Source organism: Gambusia affinis, linkage group LG10 (genome assembly GCF_019740435.1).
Source record: "Gambusia affinis linkage group LG10, SWU_Gaff_1.0, whole genome shotgun sequence".
NCBI lineage: Eukaryota > Metazoa > Chordata > Actinopteri > Cyprinodontiformes > Poeciliidae > Gambusia > Gambusia affinis.
Genome location: NC_057877.1, coordinates 4,925,480 through 4,950,671, shown reverse-complemented (window position 1 = coordinate 4,950,671; position 25,192 = coordinate 4,925,480). Strand labels below are relative to the sequence as shown.

The 25,192-nt window shown below is 40.7% G+C and overlaps 1 protein-coding gene across 1 annotated transcript in view; it reads left to right on the top strand.

Moving 5' to 3' along the window:
• atp10a (ATPase phospholipid transporting 10A) overlaps positions 1 to 23,558 on the top strand; it is a 43,419-nt gene extending 19,861 nt beyond the window's left edge. Inside the window, exons 10-21 of the mRNA XM_044128853.1 lie at positions 52 to 607; positions 6,794 to 6,897; positions 7,270 to 7,396; positions 8,353 to 8,537; positions 9,729 to 10,080; positions 12,638 to 12,714; positions 14,078 to 14,203; positions 14,299 to 14,499; positions 15,521 to 15,601; positions 15,723 to 15,827; positions 17,746 to 17,933; positions 18,091 to 23,558. Of these exons, the coding sequence (XP_043984788.1) occupies positions 52 to 607; positions 6,794 to 6,897; positions 7,270 to 7,396; positions 8,353 to 8,537; positions 9,729 to 10,080; positions 12,638 to 12,714; positions 14,078 to 14,203; positions 14,299 to 14,499; positions 15,521 to 15,601; positions 15,723 to 15,827; positions 17,746 to 17,933; positions 18,091 to 18,661 (2,673 nt within the window). The 3' untranslated portion in view covers positions 18,662 to 23,558. The remainder of the gene's footprint in view (positions 1 to 51; positions 608 to 6,793; positions 6,898 to 7,269; positions 7,397 to 8,352; positions 8,538 to 9,728; positions 10,081 to 12,637; positions 12,715 to 14,077; positions 14,204 to 14,298; positions 14,500 to 15,520; positions 15,602 to 15,722; positions 15,828 to 17,745; positions 17,934 to 18,090) is intronic.
• The last annotated feature ends 1,634 nt before the right edge of the window (positions 23,559 to 25,192 follow it).

Genomic DNA, 25,192 nt, shown 5'->3' with positions numbered 1-25,192 from the left:
GTAACCCTAGTACCGCAGATGTGTATTTATGCTTTAAACTGTGTTTTCAAGGTCCGAACAAGGTTTGAACTCAAGTCCCCGGTTAAGACCATCGAAGACTTCATCAAGCGCTTCACCCCCAGCCGCCTGGCCTCAGGCTCTAACAGCAGCAGCTCTTCCAGTCTCAACCGCTCTACCAACAGGGGCTGCCCCAGCTTGCTCTCCTCTCCCTCGACAGAGAGCACACTAACCAAGCTGAACGAGGAGCATCTTTCCGGCAGCCTGGAGCAAGCCCTCGGCGCCATTTCGCCCCACTACGACCAAAAGCCGTCTGACAACCCCGAGGAAGGAGAGCTGCGCTACGAGGCGGAGTCGCCCGACGAGGCCGCGTTGGTCTACGCCGCCAGGGCGTACAAGTGCTCCCTGGTTGGACGCCTCCCTGACCAGGTGATGGTGGAGCTGCCTCACCTGGGGAAGCTGACGTTTGAGCTGCTGCACACGCTGGGCTTTGACTCCACCAGGAAGCGCATGTCGGTGGTGGTGAGGCACCCACTCACCGATCAAATCATAGTCTATACCAAAGGAGCGGACTCCGTCATCATGAACCTCATCAAACCCCCTGACACAGGTAGGGAAATCGGCATGTTCAGTCATTCCAAGCTGTTTTCTGGGTTTGTGTAGTTTGAAGAGAAAGATGGTGGCAGAGGAGGGCGATATGGACTTAAAATGTTATCACGACGTTTTGTGGTGCTGTTGTGGTAACAATAAGTGTGAAGATAGGAACTATTCATTACTTTTTAGGTGACTGTATAGCTGCGACTGCATGACACAACAGTTATGGCTTCAAAACACAAATATTGTCCTTAAAAAACATTCATTAGTAATTCACTTCTTTAGGACAACAGTCATAAAAAAAGTGTGATTTGTATCTCTAAATTGCACACAGTAAGTGTATTTAATCATACTTTCAAAGTTATTAATACTTATTGATAAACCTTTATTGAACAAACAATGGAAATAAATTGCAACAATAACAATGCAGACCGTTTACATTTTTTTTAAAAACATAATTAATTTACAGCGACGGCAATAAATCAAAATATTATAGGAAATGTATCACAATAAATGATAAACAGTGTGATAAGTGCCCACCTGTAGTTGGTAGCAGTCTATGTTTTTGAGGTGAATTTCCATTCTGGTTTAGAGTTGTTGAGCTGGAAGGAGACCCTCCTGATCTGAAACTGTTTTGCATTTAAGATTAGTTGTGTTGTAAAGTTGTGTTAAACTCTACAACACAACGGACTTTATGATGCCACTTGTTTGGGCAGCACAATATATCACAGTTATCGTCATTGCAAAGACATCACAAAGACATGATCGGAGTACAATAGGAACTTGCATTTGACATGCTAATGCTGTATTTAGCCAGTTGGACAGCCTCATAGCAGCAGAGGCTCACACAGGACATGGACAGACAGTTGGCAATGTTACCAGTAACATTGCCGTCGCAAGATTTTCAAATGCCATGAAATCCCACTGCTTGTGCACTTAAGGAAACCTCTGACTCCGTCCAAAACACAAAGCCTGTTGATTGCACTTCTTCTTTTGGAAATAAAAGGGACTGCGTAGCTACAGATGCAAGCCACACTTGGTATTTTTGTTTGTAAAAAATGTATCATTTATGATACATTACTTTGTGTTATTTTATTGCATAAATAGTAATAAAATTCATTGACATTTGAGGTGGTAATGTGACAAGGTTCAAGGATGTCTAAGGATGTTTTCACACCTGATAATCTGGTAGACTCAGTTTGATTTTGGGACCAAAATTTCAACATTTGTTACATTTCGAGCTGGTGTGGCTCACTTTCACACTTCACTATGTCAAACCACCTAAACCAATTGGCAAAAACTTTTCCCCTTTTCACCTGTTGTGACGCTGCACAAAGCATTACTGAAGGAAGCGACATGGAAACTCCTGAAGAAGAGACTGAGCACAACTTCCTTTTTCACATAATGCAAACAAAAATGGAGTGCCGTCATATTGCTGTAGAATTTGTCTTTTGTTTCTGATAAGACAGCAAGCTATTTCCCCCACTAGCGCTAGACTCTCGTATTTGTTTTGGTTGTATTCACCCAGAATGCCCTGCCCTACAGTCACTTTCTTGGTTTTGGACCGGTCCGTTTAGCGCGGTTCGAATGCCAGATGGATGCCAGAGTTCACTTCAGCCGAACCGAGATCTAAGTTTGTAGGCAGAGCAGAGTTTGCTTTTTTCAGTGCACATCACAGCTCAATTGCGCATTCACACCTTCCCAAACAACCCAGACTTCGTAGGCAAACAAACTAGAGCTTGATTAAAGTGAACTAAATAGGGCTGGTGTGAATGTAACCTAAATGTTTTCACCATCCACTGAATACTCAGTATTAGTATGTCAGCCCACATAAATACTCATTGTTGACTTCTCAGTTCTACATTTATTAGTTTCTCACTCTACCAGCAGTCAAATTTTCTGGAGAACAAATCTACCTGAGCTTTTCAGCCGCAGCACATATGTCGGATTCTTTCTCTTTTTCATAACTGATGGAATATTTCCTCATTTCCATTCACTGAGCTTTTCTCAGAATCCCGGCCTCACGCTTTGAAAACCTCTCTCTTAGAAGATCCACCTCTTACCTAAACTCTGCTCCTTTCCATGTCAACAAACAAGATCGCAGGTTATGTAAGAACTCACTTTGAGTTTAAAGACTGCTTTCTGCTAACTTCCCCAAATAAACTTCCTTTTTTCTTCATTTTCCTTGTTGCATAATCAAGGCGCTCCTTTATGATCTAATGGTAAAGGCCCAACAGGTTGTTGGTATTCCAGGCACACAAAGAAACACACTTAATTATGTCTTCTACTAAATCTGTATACACGGTAAGGATTCTTTGAAAGATTCAGTCCACATTAAACTTTAACGTTTGCATCTGAAGTCCTCTTTCGTAACCGATAAACGAAATAAATAGTTATTTGTCATCATGTGGAGATTTAGCAGATAAGCCGAGCTTGGAAAAAAGAAGGTGTATTTCTTTCAGTGTTTTATTTTAGGAAACGGATCAGAGAATGGCAAGACTGTTGGAGGCATATTCTTTTGCCTTACTTAGGTTTGGTCACATCTCCCCACAAAGATGCAAGGGTGAGACCTTAGAGTAAGCAAAACATAAAATAGACTTTTTAATGGGACAACAGAGCACACACACAAGCTGCATTCATGTCAAACAGCATTTTCTCTCCACATAAATACACTTCTTCCCCTTTACATTTTTTAAGAAATCATTTTCTGATTCCTTGTCTTATCCCTTAGAAAATCTGCTGTATCGTGTTACAGGAAGGTGTGTAGTTTCTTTTGGAGTTTTAGGAAGTGAAAATCTTCCTTACACTGTAAACATCTTACCCATGTCCATGTTCAGACAGTACGGCACTCTGCAAGATGGTTTTGCTGGTAAAAATGTGAAAGAGGCACCTCAATAGTCCTTTCAGAAGCCACAAATCATATTTCCTTCAACTCCATCTCGTCATGACAACAGAAACCTCTTCATAGCTCTATGTAGCTAAGCTTAGGAAAAATGGTCAAGGCTAGCATTAACTTTTCCCGTAATACACTTTGCAGAATATAATGAAGAGAGGGGATAAATTAAAGTGACATTGGTTAAAAACTCTTTATCCCCTTGCTTGAAATGGGACATCGACTGACCTTGGCATTTGCAAGGTCAGTCGATGTCTGTATGAGATAAGAGGCTCATACAAGTAAGTATGAGCCTCTTATCTTCCTCATACTTACCTGTATAATAGTCAGAAAAAAAATTGAGAGAGAGACTGTGTTGAGTTCCAGTTTAATTCCCCTGCTTCTCTATGTTACATTTGTTAACTCATTTAGAGACTCCCTCCATGCTGAAAGGCCAGGGACATTAACATAAATCTAAAGGAGAAAAACAGAGTTTTGTTGATTAAAGTTTTTACCTTTTAATGTATTTAAACTCAAGTTTAAAGTTGGGGAAGTGTAATTTCAACAACAGATCATTACAAAAGTAGATGAGAAGTTAGTCATGTAAAATACTGTCGACTCTCCTGAACATAAAGCAGTCCTGTTCAGCTCTGAACACTGCTGTGAAAGTAGGAGTAGTGTGCTCTGTATTATGGCTGAGAAATATTCATAACAACAAGACAGTAATAAGTCACTTTTATCCAGAGAGCTACAACAATTTAGTGTTAGTTGAATTTTATTGTCTGCTATCTTGGCTCTCAACTCTTGACTAATGTTTGTACACTTTGGCATTTCTCTTTCTTTTTTTAGCTTTTATGATTCATTTGTTTGGCCTTTTTTCTATTTTTCTTATGTTCTCGTCTGTGTTCTTCATCCTAATAATTTAATACGAAGCAACCTGTGCACCGCTTGTCCTTGGCCTCCTGTTAGGGAAAGCCTGCTATTATGTCGTTTTCACATTTTTCTCCTGTTCATTAGTGGCAGGAAGTTTCAGCTTCACAGAAAAATGAGTCCCCAGATATGTTATCCTCCTGTCCTGAGTGGAGATGGACACTCCTATTTTGATTTCTCATGTTTTTAGACTGGCATCCCCACATTCTCTCAGATAAGGCTGGATTACAAAATAATCACTCAACTCAGCAACTCTCTGGAATGAACGCTATGTGGTTTGCTTATCATTTTCAGGGCATTGATGCAGTTTTCTCTGTGAAATCCAGCACATTGGTGAGATTTTGGCCTCATTCTCCCTCCTTTAATTGATTTAATGGCTAATACGTTGGGTTCATGCAGGTTGGGCTTCCCCATAATACTGACCTGTACAGTGGTAGCTTTCAGACGAGGCCGTCATTTAGTGTTGCTCTAATAACATCGCACGTGGAGGTGCTGAATCTGGTCTGAAGTCCCGTGAGCCTTTAGAAATTGCAGCACGAGTTGCGACGAAACTCCAGTTTCACCACTGCTGCATGGTCTTGTGTAAGAAGCTGTATTACTTTCTGTAAGTATTGTGCTTTAAAAGGAAAAAAAATATGAAAAAAACAAACTTTTAATCTTCATGTCTAGGTTGAACATGTTATCTGTTGACCTTGGTACACAGTGTTCATACAGACTTTTCTCTCTCTGTTTTTCACATTATAACTGCATAGTGTATTTTATTGATATTTTGTTCTTTTCACCCCCAAAAAATCCAGTTTGTGTTTCTTCCACACGTGGTACTAAATCTATCTATCTATCTGATCTGATCTGATCATTTTCAAAGCGTCTGCAGTCTGAACGGTCATATCGCATTTCGTCCAACTTTTAGGTCGTTCTGCACCAACATGTTTAGCCAACATTGGCTAAACATTATAAATAAGAAACTAAGAAAGAAATGTGTGTAGCTGGAGCGCATCACATCACAGTCCCACCACTCTTGGTTCTGACTACACATCCAAACTCTTCTACAGACGTTGCAGTCGATGCTCCACAAAAAGCTATTAGTCACTATTTCCTTTTATCAGCAACAACGCACAAAAAAAAAAAGGGATTCAGCAAAAATAAAATATCAAGACGTGGGTTGTGATTGTATCTTTGGTCTTCTTTAACCTCTGAGACCTTCACAGAACAACAGGATCAAATCAAATTCACTATTCCAGCAATTTCTGAAAGCAATATGATTGCACTGGGTTTTATTTTGGAGTTTTGAATACTAAATGTAAATCAATGCCACACTTGGGCCCTTAATAACAAATTTTGCTGGGCAATAAATTGTCCAAGAAATTATTGTGAAAAATGATAATGTTGCAGTTATGAGATCGTTTTTTAGGAATATATTGATAACGGCTCAAACATTAATGAGCCGTAGCTTTGTGCAGGTCATCCTACACAGGAATGGGAAGATATTTTAAACATCCAAAATAAAACAACAACCAAAAGCAATAAGCAAGAAAAAAAAAAAAAAGAAAGTAAAAATCACACACAACTACAAATAAGATGGATTATGAAATTGTCCATCAGAAAATATGAATCGTCAAGATGGAAATGATCAAGCTCATTTTCATTTGTCCTGCCATTAATCGCTTATTGCGACACTTTTGTGTATATTTTGAAACCCATCGTTTTTCCTTATACTTCACAGTTGATGCACGAGGGTCGTCCTGTGATAAAATGTGAATGTCCTGTAGCTGGTCGCCTAAAAGACCGGAGGTTTTTCCCAACCCGATCCAGCAGAAAGGGAAACGCTTTCCTGGCGTTTGAAGCGTGTGGCCGCCACCAGTTTGCAGCTCATTTGTTCCTTTTAGTAAAAATAATTTGCTGCGGCGGTTTGTGCGTGGTCGTCGCGGCCAAGCTGGGCTGTTATTAGTGAGATTACATGGCTGGCAGTCAGAGTGCTGGCTGGTGCATCTGTGTCAGGAGAGCCACAAAGCCAATCTGTTGGTGTGCCGTTCCCTCTGGCCAAGACGCGGCGCCGCAGAGTCACGTCGGCGACGCTCTGTTACCAAACATAAGACCCAACATCCTCAGCAAACCGCACATGCTTGTATTAAACCAATTATGTAACGCGGCTGGAATAGGATGGTTTTATTTTTGTGAGATGAAGAACTTCTGCCACCAAGCTGTGTCTGCTTGATGAGTACCGTGAAAAATATTGAGATGCATGGTTACTGTAGGTGTGAGCACAGATGGTGCTCATGTTTCTGTTAACATCTCTGGTGGTTTTGGTGCTAAATCCCCCCCCAACCCTCCAGAGCAAAGAGTATTTGAGATTTTTGAAATTCCTAATGTTTTGTCTTTTTATTTTTATTTCTTTTTAAGGCAACACCAAAGGAAAACGTCAGAAAAGGATTTTCTGCCGGACACAGAACTACCTGAACCTGTACGCCGCAGACGGCCTTCGCACACTCTGCATTGCCAAAAAGGTAAGCGTTAGGGTTGTGCGTCTCGCTGGATTCTGGGCAGGCTGCGTTCGTAAGTCCGGCACAGATGACTGCGCGGGCCAGCCCTTCTAAACGGGACATGCTTCATGACTCAGCTGCAATCTGTGCCTCGTTCCCAGGCTGCTAATTTATGCTTTCACAGGCCGGGCTCCATGTATTCCTTGCTTGTGCACAGCCTGTCACCAAAGCCGAGTGATGTAACACCTTGTCAAGGTTTCACATTCTGCTGTGCAGGAATCACAGCAGTAATGTTCCGTTTTCCCACAAGTAGCAGAAAGCAGTGATTCTTTAGCTGTGTGTGTGTGTTTGACTGTAACCTTCTGGTGTGTTTTTATTTTTGTGTGTGTGTGTTAGACTTTGAGTAAAGAGGAGTACGCCCGCTGGCTGCAGCGCCACCTGGAGGCTGAGACGGCCATCCAGGGAAGAGAGGAGCTGCTCTATGAGTCGGCGTTGAGGCTGGAGACCGGCCTCCATCTTTTAGGTTTGTTGGCTCACTTTTCAGTTTGAGGTCGACTTCATTCATTTTTAGACCAGAAAAAAAATGTCTTCTGGAGAAGCATGGAGTTTGGTTTCAGTATTTTCCAGATGTGGATATGTTTGGAAAAAGAAACCCATTTTGTGTCAAATGGTGTGTCCTTCCCATCTTTTCTTTCCTTTGTGTTTTTTGCGTTATGTCCTACCTTCTATCCCTCCTTTGTTCCCTTCTACCTCCGTTCCTTACTCTTGCTTTCTTTTCATGCTCCTCCATTGGTTCTTCCTTGTGTGCTTTCCTCTGTGCTTCCTTTCTTTTATGTTCTTTTCTCTGTTGTGCTCTTCCTCCCTTTCTTCCTGCCTCTTTCTTTCTTTCTATTCCTACTTTCTGTTTTTCTTTGACTCATGTCCTTTTACACTCCTTAAGTTTATCTTTAATTTCCTGGATATTTTATGTTTGTCTTCCTTCCTTCCTTCCTGCTCCTTTGTATCCTTTATTCCCTGGATACTTCTCTTTCTTTCTTATCTGTCCTTTCTGCGATTGTCATTCCTTCCTACCTTGTCCCTTTTTCAGTTTTTATCATAAATCCTTTGTTTTTTCCATGTGCCCTGTATTATTTCATGTCTTTTCTTCCTTGTCCTTAATTGTGTGCTTTCTCTTAATTGTTTTTCTCAATTTCTTTTTTTCATTCAGTCTTTTTCTTCTTTCCTTTTTTTCTTCCTCTCCTTTCTTATTTCCTTCTTCTTTCCTTCCTTTCTTCACCTGTTGTTCACACTTTCTTTGTCTCTTTTTCTTTTCCCCTCTTTCTTTGTGCCTTTGTTCCTGTCTGTCTAATAACATAAATGACAGAGAATTGTGGGAAATTGAGTCTGGAAAAGTGTGAAATATGTAGATGAGAAGCGTGTATGTATAATACTGGCGATAGGGAAGCATTGCTGCAGACGCTGACATGCATCCGTCCACAGGAGCGACTGGCGTTGAGGATCGGCTGCAGGACGGCGTCCCAGAAACAATAGCTACGCTGCGGAAAGCCGGCTTGCAGATCTGGGTCTTGACGGGTGACAAACAGGAAACGGCAGTCAACATTGCCTACGCCTGCAAACTGCTGGACCCGGACGAGGAGATTATAACGCTGAACGCCGAGTCCCAGGTAGGCCGCAGCACCCAAAAGCTCATCCTGTTTACCTAATCAAGGCCGTGTGCTGAATAATCAATATATTAATCTTGTACAAACCAAACATTAACGTAGGCTTCACCCAATTCAAAGAGTCGAGGAGTACAGGGGTTTTACACAGCTACGGTTTCAAGACTGCTTAAATTCTCCATCATACCGTTGCTATGGTGTCGAAGCCTTTTCATGAGAAGCCAGAGGAAGTGGGAGCGTTTCCTGCTGCTGACTGAAGCAACAAAGGCACTTATATTTTCCCTCACTTCTAGGAAAGGCCTACACCAATCAAACCAGGACTAATCGACCTAATTTTGATGAATCATTATTGAAATAATCAACTAATTTAGTGATTGATTAATCACTAACTGGAGTATACAGACTCAAAACTGTAATTTTCAGAAAAAAAATAACACAGTCGGAGCAGTTGTAGAGGCAAAAGACATACATTTTGCATTCAAGACTCTTTGTTAGTAAATATGTTACCCAGAATTCCTCTGGTGGCATTTTTATCTAGTTCAAATTCTGTAAATAAAATCCTTTTTGCTATGTAATTACTTATCGGGTAATCCAACAAATAATCACCAGATCAGCTGTACACTATATCGACGTTAAGTCGTGAGGAAGGGACTATTATTTTCACATGTTGTTAGTCGTTTTCTTTGGGGGGGTTTTTAGCTGCAGACATCGTTTGCTACAAATGATCAAGCATTCTCTAATGGAATACTGTTGCTACATTTTGGATAACAAAATGCATCTATTTAAAAAAATAATTTAATTATTTGCAACTTTTAATGTATTCCTTAAATGAAAAATCTGCAGAATGCACCAATTTATCAGATTGATCGTTCAAATAATTATCTAAAGATTAATTGATTACTAAAATAATCAGACATAGCATTATGACCGCCTTCCTTATGGTGTGTGGGTCCTGCGGTTGCTGCTAAAGCTGTCAAATGATGGACTCCACTAGACCTGTGAGGTTGTGCTCTGCCAGCTTGCCTTATTCCCTTAATGCATCCTGGTGCCAGGAGTTTTCCAGAAAAGATGATGTGATTCGTTGGAATCTGTTGCTGCTAAGGCATGTGATTTCCAGATGCAAAGCTGCTCAGGCAGTTTAGACATGTTGTGTTGGTGTTGACCTCTACCTGACCCCGTACTTCTTGTCTGATCCAGGAGGAGTGTGCTGTGTTGCTGGAGGAAAGTTTACATTACATCCAGTCCAAATTCCTCTGCAACTCCGGAGGCCAGTCCACCAAGACCTTCCCGAGTAACATAGCGCACTTCGAGATTTACCCATCATCATCCCTTTCCTCCTCCCAAACTGCTCACTTCATGGTGCACCGGCTGGGCTTGGTAATTGACGGGCGGACCTTGGCCTACGCCCTGGACAAGAGCCTGGAGGATAAGTTCCTGGCGGTCGCTCGGAGCTGCCGCTCGGTACTGTGCTGCCGGTCCACGCCGCTGCAGAAGAGCATGGTAGTCAAACTGGTGCGGAACAAGCTGAAAGTCATGACTCTGGCCATAGGTGAGCACAGAGTTTAGATTTCAGTGTTGCCAGGTTTTGCTTAAATCTGATGGCCCAGCATTTTTCCTGAAACCTAAAAATTGCTCCAAGTACAACAGAAGCAAAATGTTTATGGTCTTACTGGGGTGTATTAAACACGGTTCCTAAGAAGTCAAGAATCCAAATATTTTTACATTTTTCCTCTAAATTTTCCAATTTTATTTCTTGTCCCGTGTTCTAAAAGTTTGAGTGGCTGGAGAAATTAATCCTTCTATCCATCCAGCCATCAAACTAGGAATGCACGATACATATACAGTATACGGTAGTAACAATAGAAATTGGGCCTACGATAGAGATCTGTAGCCTACCGGCTACCTGCGGTAAAGCTTGTTGATGATGTAATCATCTAGCTTCAAAACAGAGAAAGCGGAAAGCAGCGTGTCTGAGTGCACAAAGAAAGAGCTCAGTAAAACGGCAGGTGCAAAGACGTCAGTTATCCGGACCTGGTTTTGGGTTTAACTTCCAGCAGTCTTAGCGTGACCCTCAGGAGGAGTGCGGCAAATGTCACGGTCCGACAACAGGGAAGCGAGGTGTAAAAGTGCAGGCGAAGTCAGTGTGAAAACGCCGGGACGATTCCCGCGGACTTAGCGCGATGCTCGTGAGGAGCACAGCAAATGTCGCGGTTGGACATCGAGGAAACGGGGTGACACGGTGACGGTCTGATGGTCTGAAACCACACCAAAAAAAAAAAAAAACGTTTTAAAACGCACAGTGCAATCAATCTAGATTGTACTGAGATTAGAGAGCCGCTTCCAATGCTTTGGTCTGAAATCTAGTAACTTGAAATGTAACCCTAGTCTGATGACATACCTTGCTGCAAGTTTATTTAGAGCCCAAAAAAGTTTTTCTGTAACTTCTTCTGAAGCTACTGTCACAATAAATCGAACCATTATTGCAGTTTTAATGTTTGTAAAATAATGCAATATATAGTTGGCTATAATATTTCAGATGTTCTGCATTTTAAATTCCGCTTCCTAGTAAAGAAATGGCCCATTAAGATGAATTATTCTCTGCCTTTTATGCCTTTGCTTAAGAATAAACCGTAAGGACAGAGATGCAGTTTTCATCATCACAATAATCTGAATGGTCATGACCTTTTTGTAATTGGATTGCTTCAGGCTTGTAATTTTTTCCTTTTTTTATTTATTTATTTATTTTGCTCTAATCATCATCAGCTGTGATTATACCTGCTGTGGTATCTGGGTCATTAAAAAATAATGACCCACATTATTGAAATCTAGCAGTGTTCCTCGGGTGCAGGTACAGCTTGAAGTCGGAGCAGGAAATGATCCTGTTGAATTTAATATTTTCTCCAAATTGTTGCCTTTTAAAATCTGCACTGAGCAGCTTGTTATTTCGGACGTTTGGATGTAAGTGACGTAACAGGCTGTGCTGACATGCACGAGAAGCAGGAGGATCAGAATCCTGCGTTGCGCCACATGAGGGAAAAGTTTTGGCCTCATAAAAACAAACCCTCCTGGGAGGCTAGCTGTAGCCAAACAATCCAAAAGCACTCTGGTGCCTGTTTGGCTGGGACTCATCATCAGATGTTTGTTTTTTTAATTATTATTATTGCCACTCGTCTAGAAAGTTAATATGTTGGTGTGTTTCGTTACGTCGAGCTTCGATCATCCAAGTCAATAAATCACACCAAACACAGCAACAGATTAATCTGTTTGCTACTGACAAAGAAGATTTGACGAGTTGGATTGATGCTCCGAATTAATATCTTGTAACTGAAAGGGGGGCAGTTTCTGTGGGATTACACTGCATAAACATATAATTTTACCAAGTAATTTTAGACTAGTTTCTAGTGCAAATACACTTGAAATGAGTTAGTTACAAGTAGCTTTCCAATATTGATGATAAAGTACTTGTTCCACTGGCTGATTATCAAACAAGGCATTTTTCCCGTGAGCTACGTGAAATAATCTCCCAGTGGAACTAGTGCTTTTTATCAATAGTAAGGAATTATTGTCTTAAAACAAGCTCCCATATCTTGCTGAAAAGTTGCATGTAACTTGTCTTATTTCAAGTGTGCGGAAACATTCGCACTAGAAACTAGACCCAAAACTCTCGGTAAGGTTTCGTGTTTTTCTGAGACCGTATCAAGCAGCTAACACAAACATTTGTCAGAGAGTGGGCCGAAATGTTGTCTCCCTCTGCCCACTATCGCTACTCCCACTCCCACACCTGAAGGAGCAAAAACAAATCGTTTTTCTCACGGTAAAACAAAATCAAGACCTGCTTGTCAGTTCACCTCTAGCTACACAGGGACAGAAGAAAAACTATGATTCAGCACCAGACTGCAAAAAACAACAACAAAAAAACTGCACCATCATAAATCTAATCTGTCCTTCTCTGTACTCTTGATCATCTGAGCATCCTCTTATTTGATGACACAACTTTTTACTGCCTCCAGGCTGTCTGCTTCTCCCTTCTGACCAATTATATTTTCTGCATCTTTCCCGCTCTGAGGGACTGTTTTGTGTCTGTCTCCCCGACTCATTAATCACAGGTGACGGAGCTAATGATGTCAGCATGATCCAGGTAGCGGACGTTGGCGTGGGGATATCCGGACAGGAGGGCATGCAGGTAAGGGCGACAAACGTCCACGGCAGATGGAGGAAGCAGCAGCGTATGGGAGATCTTGTGTCAGAGGTGTGAAGAAAAGCAGGAGTGCTTATTTTTTGCGTGTAGTTAAGGACGGGGCTATAAATAGAATTGCTTTTGTTGTGCCGAGTCAGGAGACAGAGTCCTGCATCCTGCAGAGAAGCAGCACAACTTGCGAGTGCCTCTGTGTCAGATTCAAATCTAAGGTCTCAGAGCATCTCTGCAACTGGCAGTGAGGGTTTTAAAAAGAAGGTTATGTCCTTCCTCTTGTGGACTCATTCAGTGCAGTCCAGTCCAGTTTCAGAACGCTTGACTCTCACTTAGAGTTTAGATCGGGCCTAAAAAAATCCAACCCCACCCCAAACCCAAATGCGTCGTGTCCGAACCTGACCCAACTCGACCGGTTAACTACAATTATAGACCTGAGCCCAAACTATACCGGACATAATGTTTTAATCACGATTTGACTGCTGCTGCATGTATAGCAAGTTTATGAAAGGAGTAAGTAATTGTGGCTCGACCCGGCCTGAATTTAGGTTGGGTCGAGACCCGGGCCGTAAATGTAAACTCTCCTCTCACTGCAGCAGCAGAGGTTCCCAATTAACTTCCTGCAGAGCCTTCAGCCACATTGCACAGCACGTCCTCTCGCTCCTCTGCATCCTGACGTTAGCTGAACTTCCAGCTGAACTGAACTTTCTTCGAATTAGGACCGTCACTTTAAAGGGTCTGAATATTTATCCAACCACTTTTTTATGTTTTAGATTTTTAATTGTCATTATTTTTGCAGAAATTAATTGGTCTAGAAACTGGACCAAACAGCCATATGTTGTTAGTGATGATTCTGATTTCTAAAAGCAAAGTAAATGGTTAAACATCCAAATGGATGAATGTTTTTAACAGGTACTGTACTTATTCTGCAACTTCTGATGTACGTCGGCTACGCTCACAAAGTTCAAGCCTCGTTTTGCTTCACAAGTCGCAGTAAACTGGATATTCCAGCTCGTTTTGAGACCCTATTTCCTGCATTAGACTGGCACACATTTACTTTATTAAAGCATAACCCAAACCAAACAATGTTTCTGCTGTTAATTAATCTCGACGGTTGGGGGTGTCATGAGTGTTAGCCGTGTCGTCTGGGAGGGTTTTAGACGCTGATGGATGAAACTGACTCTTCCCTACTGCTGCAGCAGGGCAATCCCAATCAGCACACAACTTGTTTTAAGTGTTATTGCTTTGGAGAGATTGCATCCATTAAAGATTGATTAAAAAGAGGCGGTCGAGTGGAGTAGGTCCAGACGTGTTGATGATCGGAGACTCAATCTGGGCCGTCTCTGGTGTTTTGCAGGCGGTGATGGCGAGCGACTTTGCTCTCCCTCGTTTCCGGTATCTGCAGAAGCTCCTGCTGGTGCACGGACATTGGTGCTACTCTCGGCTGGCGAACATGATCCTGTACTTCTTCTACAAGAACGCCGTAAGCCACTTTGTCCGCTGTGTTTTGTTTTGGTTTTTTTCGAACAGGGTTCAAAGTTTCTGACATCAGTCCGTCCTGTTGTCGTTTCTATGCAGATGTTTGTGGCCCTCATCTTCTGGTATCAGTTCTACTGTGGCTTCTCTGGTTCAGCCATGATCGACCAGTGGTATCTCATCTTCTTCAACTTGATGTTCTCCGCCTTCCCTCAACTTATCACTGGTACTCTGGACAAGGACGTGTCGAAAGAGACGCTCCAGCAACTACCTCAGCTCTATATGAACGGCCAGAACTCTGAGGTCTGCTCTGTCGTTACACCACACCAGATCTGAGTTATTCACAGATTCATAAGGGATTTTCACCCTGAGTTCCCTTAGGTTTTCTGAAAGTTACTTGTAGATTTTAGTATTTTTTTTTAGACAATTTCCAATGTCTGATTTTTTTTCCTTAAATTTTAACATCCAAATACAAGTAGTTCACAGCATCAAAAATGATTTTCTATCCTCCTTTAATTATTTGTGTTAGGTCAGAAGCAACACGCCAATCTGTGTGAGAAGTGTCGCTTGTCATTTTGCAACTGCTGTGTTTCCAATAAATAAGAAATGCAATTAAAATCCTGCGATAAGTCATTAAAAGTCATGGCATTGACAGATGTAAACAGTTACATGAGATATGTTCATTATTCAGCCATAACTATAGCACTAATAATCTATCAGTCGTCTGAGGAAACGTGGTTTTAAATCAAATGGTTAGAGATTTTAAATTCTAGGCTTTCTTTAGCATCTCCATGTAAGCGACTAGCTTGGTGTTGCCTAGCGATGTAGACCCTTACCTTAACTCTGAGATGAGATTTTTCCTTTTTTTTTACTGCAGATTTCTAGTTTTTGAATATCTATGCTAAAACAGAATAACAGCAGAGAGGCTGGGTAATGCTACTCAGAAGGCCAACAGCTGATCTTTTGAGAATAACCGAGCTATAAACCAGATGTTATTTTACTTTTCAATTCTGTCATTGACTAGTAATTTCATATCCCATTCACAGATTTTTTATTAAGTTGTTTGGTTTCATTTCTGTCACCATATTTGAACTTTAAGATCTTAAACATTATTTCTCGCTGTTGGTCAATTTGGACAGCCTGGATTAGCAAACAGCGATTAATTATCCTTTTAGTACTGCAGCTAATGACTTTTTTTTTTTTTATTAAATTGAGAAATCTATACAAGAACATTGGACATTTTCCTAAAGCAGAAGGCTACGGCAAATCTGTCACTTCCAAGAGAGGAGCCAACGAACTGTAAATGCTGGGATTTATCTTGCAGGAATATAAGCCATACATGTTCTGGATGAACATGATCGATGCCTTCTACCAGAGTCTGGTGTGCTTCTTCATCCCCTACTTTGTAAGTGTGGGCTCCATTCCCATCAGCTCATGTCTCTCAGTGTTTTTGCTTGTTGTTGTTTTTACTCGATCATGTTTTCCTCTGTCCACACTCTGATCCTCCCGCTGTAACCTCCCCTCAGGCCTACGCTGACTCAGACGTGGATCTGTTTACGTGGGGAACTCCCATCACTACCATAGCTCTATTCACCATCCTGATGCATTTAGGGATCGAGACCAAAACCTGGGTAAGAGAAATGCCCTCATCTCCGGTGACCGTCCTTCTTTCGAGTCTTTTCAGCTATTTGCTCTTAGTCACATCCCTACTAGCATCCAAGTTTTATGTGAAAACAGATGTGAAACCAGAAATTCGATCAAAAAGCCCAAGATTTCATAATTGCTCCTGATCCAAAGTCCTGCCTTTTAATTCCACTCTCTTTCTGCTTTACCTTTAGCTTAATTCCCTTGGATTCATGTCAAAGTGTCAGATTACAAATCCCCCTCAAAGGTATTTTAGGTGACGGCAGACAGCGCTCTTTTCACTTCCCCCCCTACAATAGCTGTGAGCCTGTAATTAATGGCCGTTTTTGTACTGGAGTCCAATTTAATGACACGCTGTAATTACATACTGTCAGATCAGCCACTGTTTTCAGCTGCAGCTCGGCAGCCGTGTGTCTACCTCCCACCATGTGCTGCATGGTGACACGCACCTACTGGATTTATGTACAGAAAGCCTCAAACATTCAGTGTTCTTTAGCAGCCATTTTGAATCTGTGAATGAGAAAAAATCAGATTAAAGAGAGCATTTTCAGATTTTGAAAAAGAGAAAAAAATAAAATAAAATTTAAATTGACTTCTGGCTACATTTTCTGTTGTTCACAGCTTCTGAAGACATTTTCTGTCTTCGTGCAATTTCTGTTGCTACGCAGAGACAAAAGTGACATGCTAAGCAAGGGTAGAAACTCTGAAAGCAAATTTTATTTTCAACAAGCTTGTATTCTGAAAAATTATGCTGGGAAACATTAAAATATTTTCCACCAAAAAAAGTCATTTTCAGCATAACATACTCCATAACCAGGATTGGTAACGATGATTAAGAGATGTGTATTTCTTCTACTTTTCATTATTATTTTTTATCGTTGATAACAGTAATTAACAAAACCTGTATTGCATTTCCTGTATCCCAGGACATTTTGCATTGGGTCCATAACCTGGCCCCCAAATGTTTCGTTATTAATGGCATCCCATATTTCACTGCGTTAGAAGCTGTGGCGGCGCTCGCATCACTGTCAGTGACTTCCTGTTCAAAATAAACCATCGCTGCCAGCTGCACTGCAAGATGTTTGGAAAAGTGACGCAGCATTAAGATTGTATAGTTGTTGTAGAAAATAAATAACTGTCTTGTCACAGTAATGCTCCTGCATTGTTGCGTTTTTTTTTTTTTTTTTCCAACATTGCGCATTAGTAGCAGCAGAAGAAGAGCTTTTCTTCTACTCTTCCCACACAAACAAATTCATCTTTGCACAACCGACGTCACATCTTAGTCGTTTTACCGATGGAGATTTTTAGAGTGTTGCTTCTTTTTTTTTCTTTTTTTTTCATACTCCCAAGTACCACATCAGAGCCTACTTCCACTTTTAGTTGATGTTACTCCCATATCAGGTAAAGATTTAAAAATTTCGAACCTACAAAACAATTAGGGTCTCCTTGTTAGTGTGAAAACTGAAACAAGAAATCTGTTCATCTAAGACAAACAACCCCAACTACTTATTACCTCAATAACTATTAACTAATTTACAGTTTCAGTAAAACGTATTTGTTCTGTAGATACCAAGTGTTTTATAACTTCTTTTTTTTTTTTTAAGCCTTTGTGTGACTTACACACCCTGTTGGCAATCATACACACTCAATTAGATCACTGATGACGTCTGGTCTTAAAATCAATCTTTTAATTTGCCCTACCTATTTTATTTTTTTTTTTTCGAAGGAGTTGTTCCACGTCTTAGTTCTAAATGAAGCTTTTAAAGTATGAATTGATTTTTGTCCTGATGCCTCTTGGAGTCGGATGAGACGGTGTGGTTTTTTTTTTTTTGCTTTAATTGAGGCGTATTGATCCCCATTAGATGAGTAATTGTTTCCTCTACTTACTCTCTCCCTCCTCTGCAGACCTGGATGAACTGGCTGTCGATAGCCTTCAGTGTAGCTTTATTCTTCACCGCCGCTCTGTTCTACAACGCCTCCTGTCCCACCTGCTACTCCCCTTCCAACTCGTACTGGACCATCCAGAGGCTGCTCCAGGACCCGCCCTTCTACCTGCTGTGCATCATCACCCCCGTGTTGGCGCTGCTGCCTCGGTACGCTCTGGCTTCTGTTTCGCAGACATCCGAAAGCGCGAGTAGTCTGAAATATTTGCCGTGAAGACCTTTTCTGATGGTTTCGTTTATCCCAGCGTTCATCGCAGGAGCAGAGCCCAAGTGTGTCCTGACGTCTTGGCTTGATTTTCTTTTCCAGATATTTCTACAGGGTGTGCCAAGGCACTCTGTTTCCAAGCCCGGCGCAGGCCGGGCGGCAGCTGGATAAGCTCCCTTCCGACACTCGCAGGAACATCCTCAGTCTGAGCAGGTTCAAGATGGGGTCGCTCCTGGGTGCCGGACCCAACTTCCTGTCTTTCAGCAAGCCCAAAGTCAGCCAGACGAGCAGGCCCGGCTCCGGTCAGGACAAGCAGAGCTCTGTGACGCAAACTCATAAAGAGAGGGGTCAAAAACTGACGGTGCTCCCCCGCCCACAAGCCCTGTCACGCGCCAGACACAGCCCTCGGCTCCCCAGCAAGCCAAAACCTCATTCCACCAAACACTTGGACGAGACCTTACCGCCGTCGGGTCAGAGTTCGCCCGGCCGGGTGGCTTCCGCGCCGCTGGTCACGCAAATGGTCAGCATCCACCTCAACCTGCCCACCGACGGAGCCTCGCAGTCCGTTACGTACTCGCAGAGCTCAGAGGGAGGACTCCGCGCCGGCCGCGTTGCCGAGCCGGCACACAGGACCGTCCCGGTGGCAGAAAGGGCGCCACACACTTCCTTATGATGTCTCACCGTACAACTCCTGGCAAAAACCTAGGGAGCCACTAGTCTGGGGGAGGGAAGCGCAGTCGGTCCGCTTTGCTTTGTAAATGCTACAGAAACACCCCAAACTATTTCACTGAGCAGCTGAACTTTGGTGAGAAAACTTCAAAAAACGTGTAAGTTTTGTTTTTAATGGCACTTTAAAAAAAAAATCCAGACCAAGTAGAGAAAAAAAAAAAAAAAGGATGAAACTCCTCGTTTATTACATGAACCAGAAAAAAAAAACCTCACTTGGATAAAAAATGTATTTATCATCCAAGTTCCAGTATTATATAGAAAAGCAGATCAGCTTCATGGACACTTGAAGCATCTATAGTCTGTAATTTTTCTAGCAAAATTCCCATCTCCATTATTTAGTTAGTTTTTCACCTTTTTAACAAAAATAAAAATAATTCTTTTATTCTCTCATAATATCTCTTATTCTCTTAAGGAGCTAGAATAAGAAAAGTATAGCAATATGTTTTCTAGCATTGCTGCCATGAGCCATCGTTAGCCATTTCTTGTTGATTATTTTAATATTTTTAGGAAGAGAGTCAATGCCGTGCTGCGGGTTTGAGAAAAACCATCAAAAAAGATTTTGATATTTTAAGACAAACTCAGAATTATAACTTAGTTGCTACATTAAACCGTCTTTAGCATCTTACGTTAGCATTTAGAATTGCAAAAATGACTAAAATGGCGGTCTCCTTGTGTTTAGATTCTTAACTTTAAATTTTTTAAAAGCTGCCAACATTTCTAAATTCCAAGCTGTCATAAATGATTTTTTTCTTCTTTTATTCTCCATTCTTTGTTTTTAATCACTCCTGACACCAAAAGGGCTGGCATCCTCACTCAGTCACCACTTCCACAGCAAAGAGTGTTGTCTCCAACTGAATCTGTTTACGCTTAGTTTTCCCATCTTCTTAATCTTAAAGAAAAAGGTGCCGTTATTTATAGCATTTTTCTTAATTTTTTTTAGGCACGTTTTATGACATCATTAAATAATAGCTTTTTTTTAATTTATTTTTGCCCCAAACAACTGACTGACCATCCTCACAGAGCAGTACATCCATATGTTTTTTGCCAGGAGTTGTATGTTACTCATTCTCAATTTTGCACAATAGTTTGGGGGTTTTTTTAAATCATTTTTATTTCTATTCTCTTTATACTATTATTTCTTTAAAACATATGCAGAAAGGTACTTTTTTTTTCCCATGTACAGTTACTGTCATTTTGCTTTAAAGATTTGGGAGAGGAAAGAACTGGAAAATCTCCTAAAAAAAAAAATAAAAATTCCGCTTTATTCCTGGGAAAGCTGTGACTTCTCAAAGATACGCGTCTCGGTGTCGATCAGGTTCCGTTGTGCAGGGACAGAACCGAGACGTTCCGCCGTCAGCTCGGCCTGCGGGGGCATTAAAACCTGGAACACACACCGCAGTGGCCTTGAATCCTCGCTGCAATGACTTCCAAAGACAGAAGATTTAAGAGAAAACTCCTCCTTTTAGTTTGTTTATCCCAGATAGTGGCCACACCGCTGAACCAGTTTGTCCATTTTGAAAGCAAAGCATCTTTATAGGTGGCGTGTTGCACAGTAAATTACACTGAATTGTGTTTGTTTGTTTTTTTTGTTTTTGTTTTTGTTTTTTTTCTCCTCAGCTGCACATTCAAGATATATTTTTTCTCTTGTGAGAGTTCACAACAGATCTTCCATTTCAGTCTGTGTACATAGACTTTGCCAGGTGTTTTTCTGTGTGTGAGTGTGTGTGTGTGTGTGTGTGTGTGTGTGTGTATATAATTTTTTATTTTTTTTTGGAGCAGAGAGGTTTTAGTTTAAAGAGTAAAAGGTCTGAAAGTGTTTTCATGTTGCATTGCAGGAGAATCATTTTCTGTTTTGCTTTGGGGTTTGTTTGTTTTTTTTGTTATTAATCCAACCTTTTTCATTTCAGGACATACATTGAGTAGAGAAATAATCATTCCTTTTCTTTTTTCTGTTTTTCGAAAGACCAAATTTCGTCTTGTTTTCGGTGTGCTGGCATCCCATTAGAGTTTAGTAACTACAACCCAAACAACTGGGTGGCTTTGAATGGTTGTTATTTAGACCCGACGAGGTCGAGGTGCCGCTGTTTGCTCCGGTTCCACAGCGGTGACCTTTGGCGTTTAATTTACCTTGCCATCCTCGTCGCTGCGTGTGGTGGACAGACAAAACGTGGCTCCTCATCAAACAAGTGGCTATAAAGAAGTGGCTCTCCTTCATGCTATTAAAAGCCCAGAGAAACAGGAAGTCCTGGTTTACCAATTAGACGTTCCTCGACGCTCTAATAAACGATGCCGTCGCAGCTCTGGAGCTAACCACAGAACCCCAGCATGGGGGAGGATGAGGCCTCCTCCAAAGAGGACCGCTTGACAGCGCTTGTGTGTTTCAGATGACTCACTGGATTTTTTATTTATTTTTTTTTTACTTCCTGGCTGATTTAAATTAAAAGTAAAGTTTTTTTTTTGTTTGTTTATTAACATTCTAGTCAAAAGCTCAGGAATTATGCAACTCTCATAGTTGTCTGTTTTAGTCTGGAGTTTGGATTGACAAGCCAATTTTTATTTTATTTTTTATTTTTTTGTTATTCTGCCAAAAAAAAAAAAAAAAAGACTTTTTACCTTCTTGAACGCTCCTTTTTTCCTGGATACAAAAGCAAGAGTTTATGTTGGCGGTTCACTGGAAATGTATCTACAATATAGCTGCTCCAAGCCAGTAATTTGAATGCAATACATTGCCAGGATACCGAGGTGCTGTCACTGCCACAAGTAGCCATGTTGTCCCAAATCATTTGTTTTACCCCGACTTTAGAAATGTTGAGCTTTAAATCCGGTTTAATACGTTTGTTAGATAAAGCTGAGCTATTGAAGTGTTTAATTCCCTGCAGTAACATGATGAATTCAGAAGATATTAAAATGAGCAAGTTTCTAATTTTAGCATGTGTTTTATGAGTGTTTTCCTGTTGTAACGAGAAATCTTATCGTTTAAATGAGACACTTTCTAAGAAATTAATTTCCCAGCTTTGGCAGTTAAACAAAGCAATATTTGAAGCTTTGTTTAACTGCGTCAAACAGTTAAACAAAGCTGTTTAACTTTTTTACTAGCTAGCTATAATGAGAGCTAGCTGGTAGCTAGCATGGAAATTGTGTCTCTTGACGCTAAATTGCATTTTTTATATTATTATTATTATTATTATTATTATTTTGTTGTTAAAAGTCCATGCAACTATCTGGTTACTCATTTCAGTGTGAAGTAAACTCTGCTAAGTGAACACTTTAGCACATTTAGCAAGGTTTTTAAGAGGTAGGAGGTTTTTTTGTAGCTCTAAACACAGGTTAGCATCCAGTCTTTAGTGCTAAGCTAGCTGTTTCTAACTGCTAACTGGTACTCGGCAGGCAAACAGAACGAAGTACAAGCTAGCAATATAGAGTTAAGTATATAAGTATGTAGGTTAGCAAAATAGATTTAGATTGAGAGTTTGAAGCTGTATTTACTTTTGCTCTGCCCAAAGATAAAGGGGCATACGAGGCCACGTTAATGCAAACCAGTAAAACCTCCAATGAGTCACTGCACTTCACCTAAAAATTGTCTGGTATTTAACAGCTGGAAAATCACAAAATTTAGTTGTTTTTTGTTTTGTTTTGTACCAAATGGGATAGATCAAATAGTGGGATTTTGAGCCTCTGGGAGGCAGCTTTTCTTCCCAGTCTAAGCTAAGCTAAGCTAAATCGACCTTTGTGGTTCTCAACTTTGTTATCGTTGAAGCAAGTGCACAGATATAAAACTATTTGCTTGAAACGCAGCACAGAGCCGATTTGTTCCTCCTTAGCATGTTCTTACTTGAAGGGCCTCATGAGAACTTCTATCACATGCTGGGGGGTTTTTTTAGCTAGCCAAGTGTGTTTCTGCCAGTGATTCGCTGAAAACCAAATCCCCAGTGCTGAACCGTCTTTCCAATTGAGATTCCTTCAACATTTATATTTGCACTTTAAAGCATTTCATCAGACCTGTCATTGAGAATTTCTGTTGCACATGTTTATTCACACGATGTTGCAATGCAATATGCAAAAAAAAATAGGAGGTATTATTTTGTTCAACTAACGCCATCTTTTTTTTTTTTTTTTTAAGTGTGTAGAAAGCGATGGAAAATTGACCAAACTGAACTTTTTACTGGGAAGCATTACATTTTTGAAAGCAAACCTAATACCAAAAGTAATTTATATCTATCTTGCTTTTCTTAGTTATAGTAAGTGCCTTGACACTGGATAAGAAATTGCTGGATCTGTTTGATTAAATATGATTGAGCATTTTGTTTTGGATTTTGTACAGATATTTATGAGGATGTGTGGCATCATTGCCCCTGACTTTCCCCCCTCCCCTCTCTTGTTTTCATTGCCTTTGCACACAAATTCCTTCTCTGGCATGTTGTTTAGTTTGAGACTCATCAGTCTGTTTGCTGTGTTTCATCTGTTCTGTTCGTCCTGTACCCTCCGTGTGCCAGAAAGAAGCCCCATCATGTTCTGCTGCATTCCGTCGTGCTGATTTCCCACTTAATACAACATTGAGCTTTTGCACAACAGATATCCATGAGTATATGTGGTAATTGAGCTTTTTTTGGGGGGGTGTGGGGAAATCATCCCACTTTTTGTCCTTTGCATTAATACCAAGTTCTGATAAGTAAAACGTTGGCGAGGAATCCTGAATCGCTTCAGCTCAGTAAAGAATGTGGCAAACCGCACAAAGGTTCAGTTCCACAACTTTATGTCAGGTTCATGTTGTTTTTAGTTGTTCCAAATGTTCTGTATATGGCTGCTTGTGATCAAAATAAAAGTGCAAGAATAAAGTATAATTTTTACAAAATTACTTTTTATTAGACTGTAAATCTCTTTTTATAGCAAAATGCAAAACCCTTTCACCAGGTTTCACACTTGTTTTAGTGGGTTTCTGTGATAACGAACCTGTCAAAATACCTACGGAAGTCATTTTTTTTGTCAAAAGTGACTGGAAAAAAATTTATTAAAAATTACTTTTGGGGGGGAAAAAAGCGACTTAGGCCATTATTTTAGGAACGTTTTTGTTTTTTGGGTTTTTTTAAGCCTTTGTATCACTGAGAAGTAGCGATGTTAAATTATACAATAATATAAAGAAAACCCTGCCTTAGTGCAGGTGCATCACAACAGATTCAATAATTTTCTTTTCAAAAGCCTGAGAATCAATTATTCAACTTTAAATGTATTTTATTAACAGGGCAGTATCATGAATATTTTGTTTTCTAACCCAATCAAATAACTGTTACCTTCAGTTGTTGTAAAAATTTTACATGTATGTCAAATATTACTTTTCCTAATTCAAAGCCTTGAAATTGGGCCTCTGTCTCTTTAAAAATTCCTGCTTGTTCTGAATCTCCGCCTTTAACGTCAGATGTGCATTTCCACCAGGTGTTTGCTAATTGCTGCTGGCTAGTCTGAAGGGGCTGAGTGGTGGAGTCACGGGGTGTTTTTTTTTTTTCTTTTACACCCGAGGAAAACAGAAAATCAATAATTTATTAGAAGTTTCTTGACATTTAATTTAGCAAAAATAAAAAAAATAGATGCCCTTATTTTCAAGACGATTGTGATTGGCTAACAGGGAATTGTTTTTGTTTTAATCAGATGTAGCTCGGGTCCACCTTGCATATCAAAAACAGGCTGCACTGCCAACAAAGCAGACAGGGGTTCACACTGGCACAGCTTGACCTTTCACCCCTAAGACCAGTGCTGGAATTATTGTCGACTTCCTTCCACTGATGATCTCCAGCTCCTTCACAGCCCGATTGCACACTAAATTAATAATTTTTTTTCTCTCATCTTTTTCTATTTCTTTTTTCATACACTTCTTTTCGTGTTCACTCCTAAGCCTGTAGGACATAAAACTCCCAGCAGTGATCCATTTCCAGGGTTGCATCTACCCCTATCTACCGTGCAGCATTGCAGGATAACTGAACACGTGCAGTAAAAGTGATTTTTAGTCGTTGTCACGTTATGAGAAAACATATAAAAGATTGATAGTGATGATTAAAGAGGCTCCTCTGCTGAACGGAGGAATTCTTCACGCTCTCCTGTCATTGTCTAATTACTTTTCAGGCGATCTGCTGTGCTTGCCGACCACCTTAATTTGAATTTTATCAGAGGAAGGGCGTCAACCGAGTCAGGCCATTTAAAGCTGCATTGTTTTATCACCAAACTCATGTCAGAGGATTGTTTTCAATAAGACTTTGAGGGGTTCGCCACGCCAAAGGCTGTGTACAAATAATAAATCAATGCTGCTTTAAAAAAAAATTTTTTTTTTCAGAGCCAGGACCATCTGTGTTGCTTTTGGTGGCGAGAGCTTCCATTCTGCTCCATACACAAAGCGTCGCTGTGCTTTTGCAGCCTATCTTCCCACTGGTGCAGGAAGCCGGCCAGCAGGAACAGCAGGGGGGACGAGCTTTCAGCTGATGACACA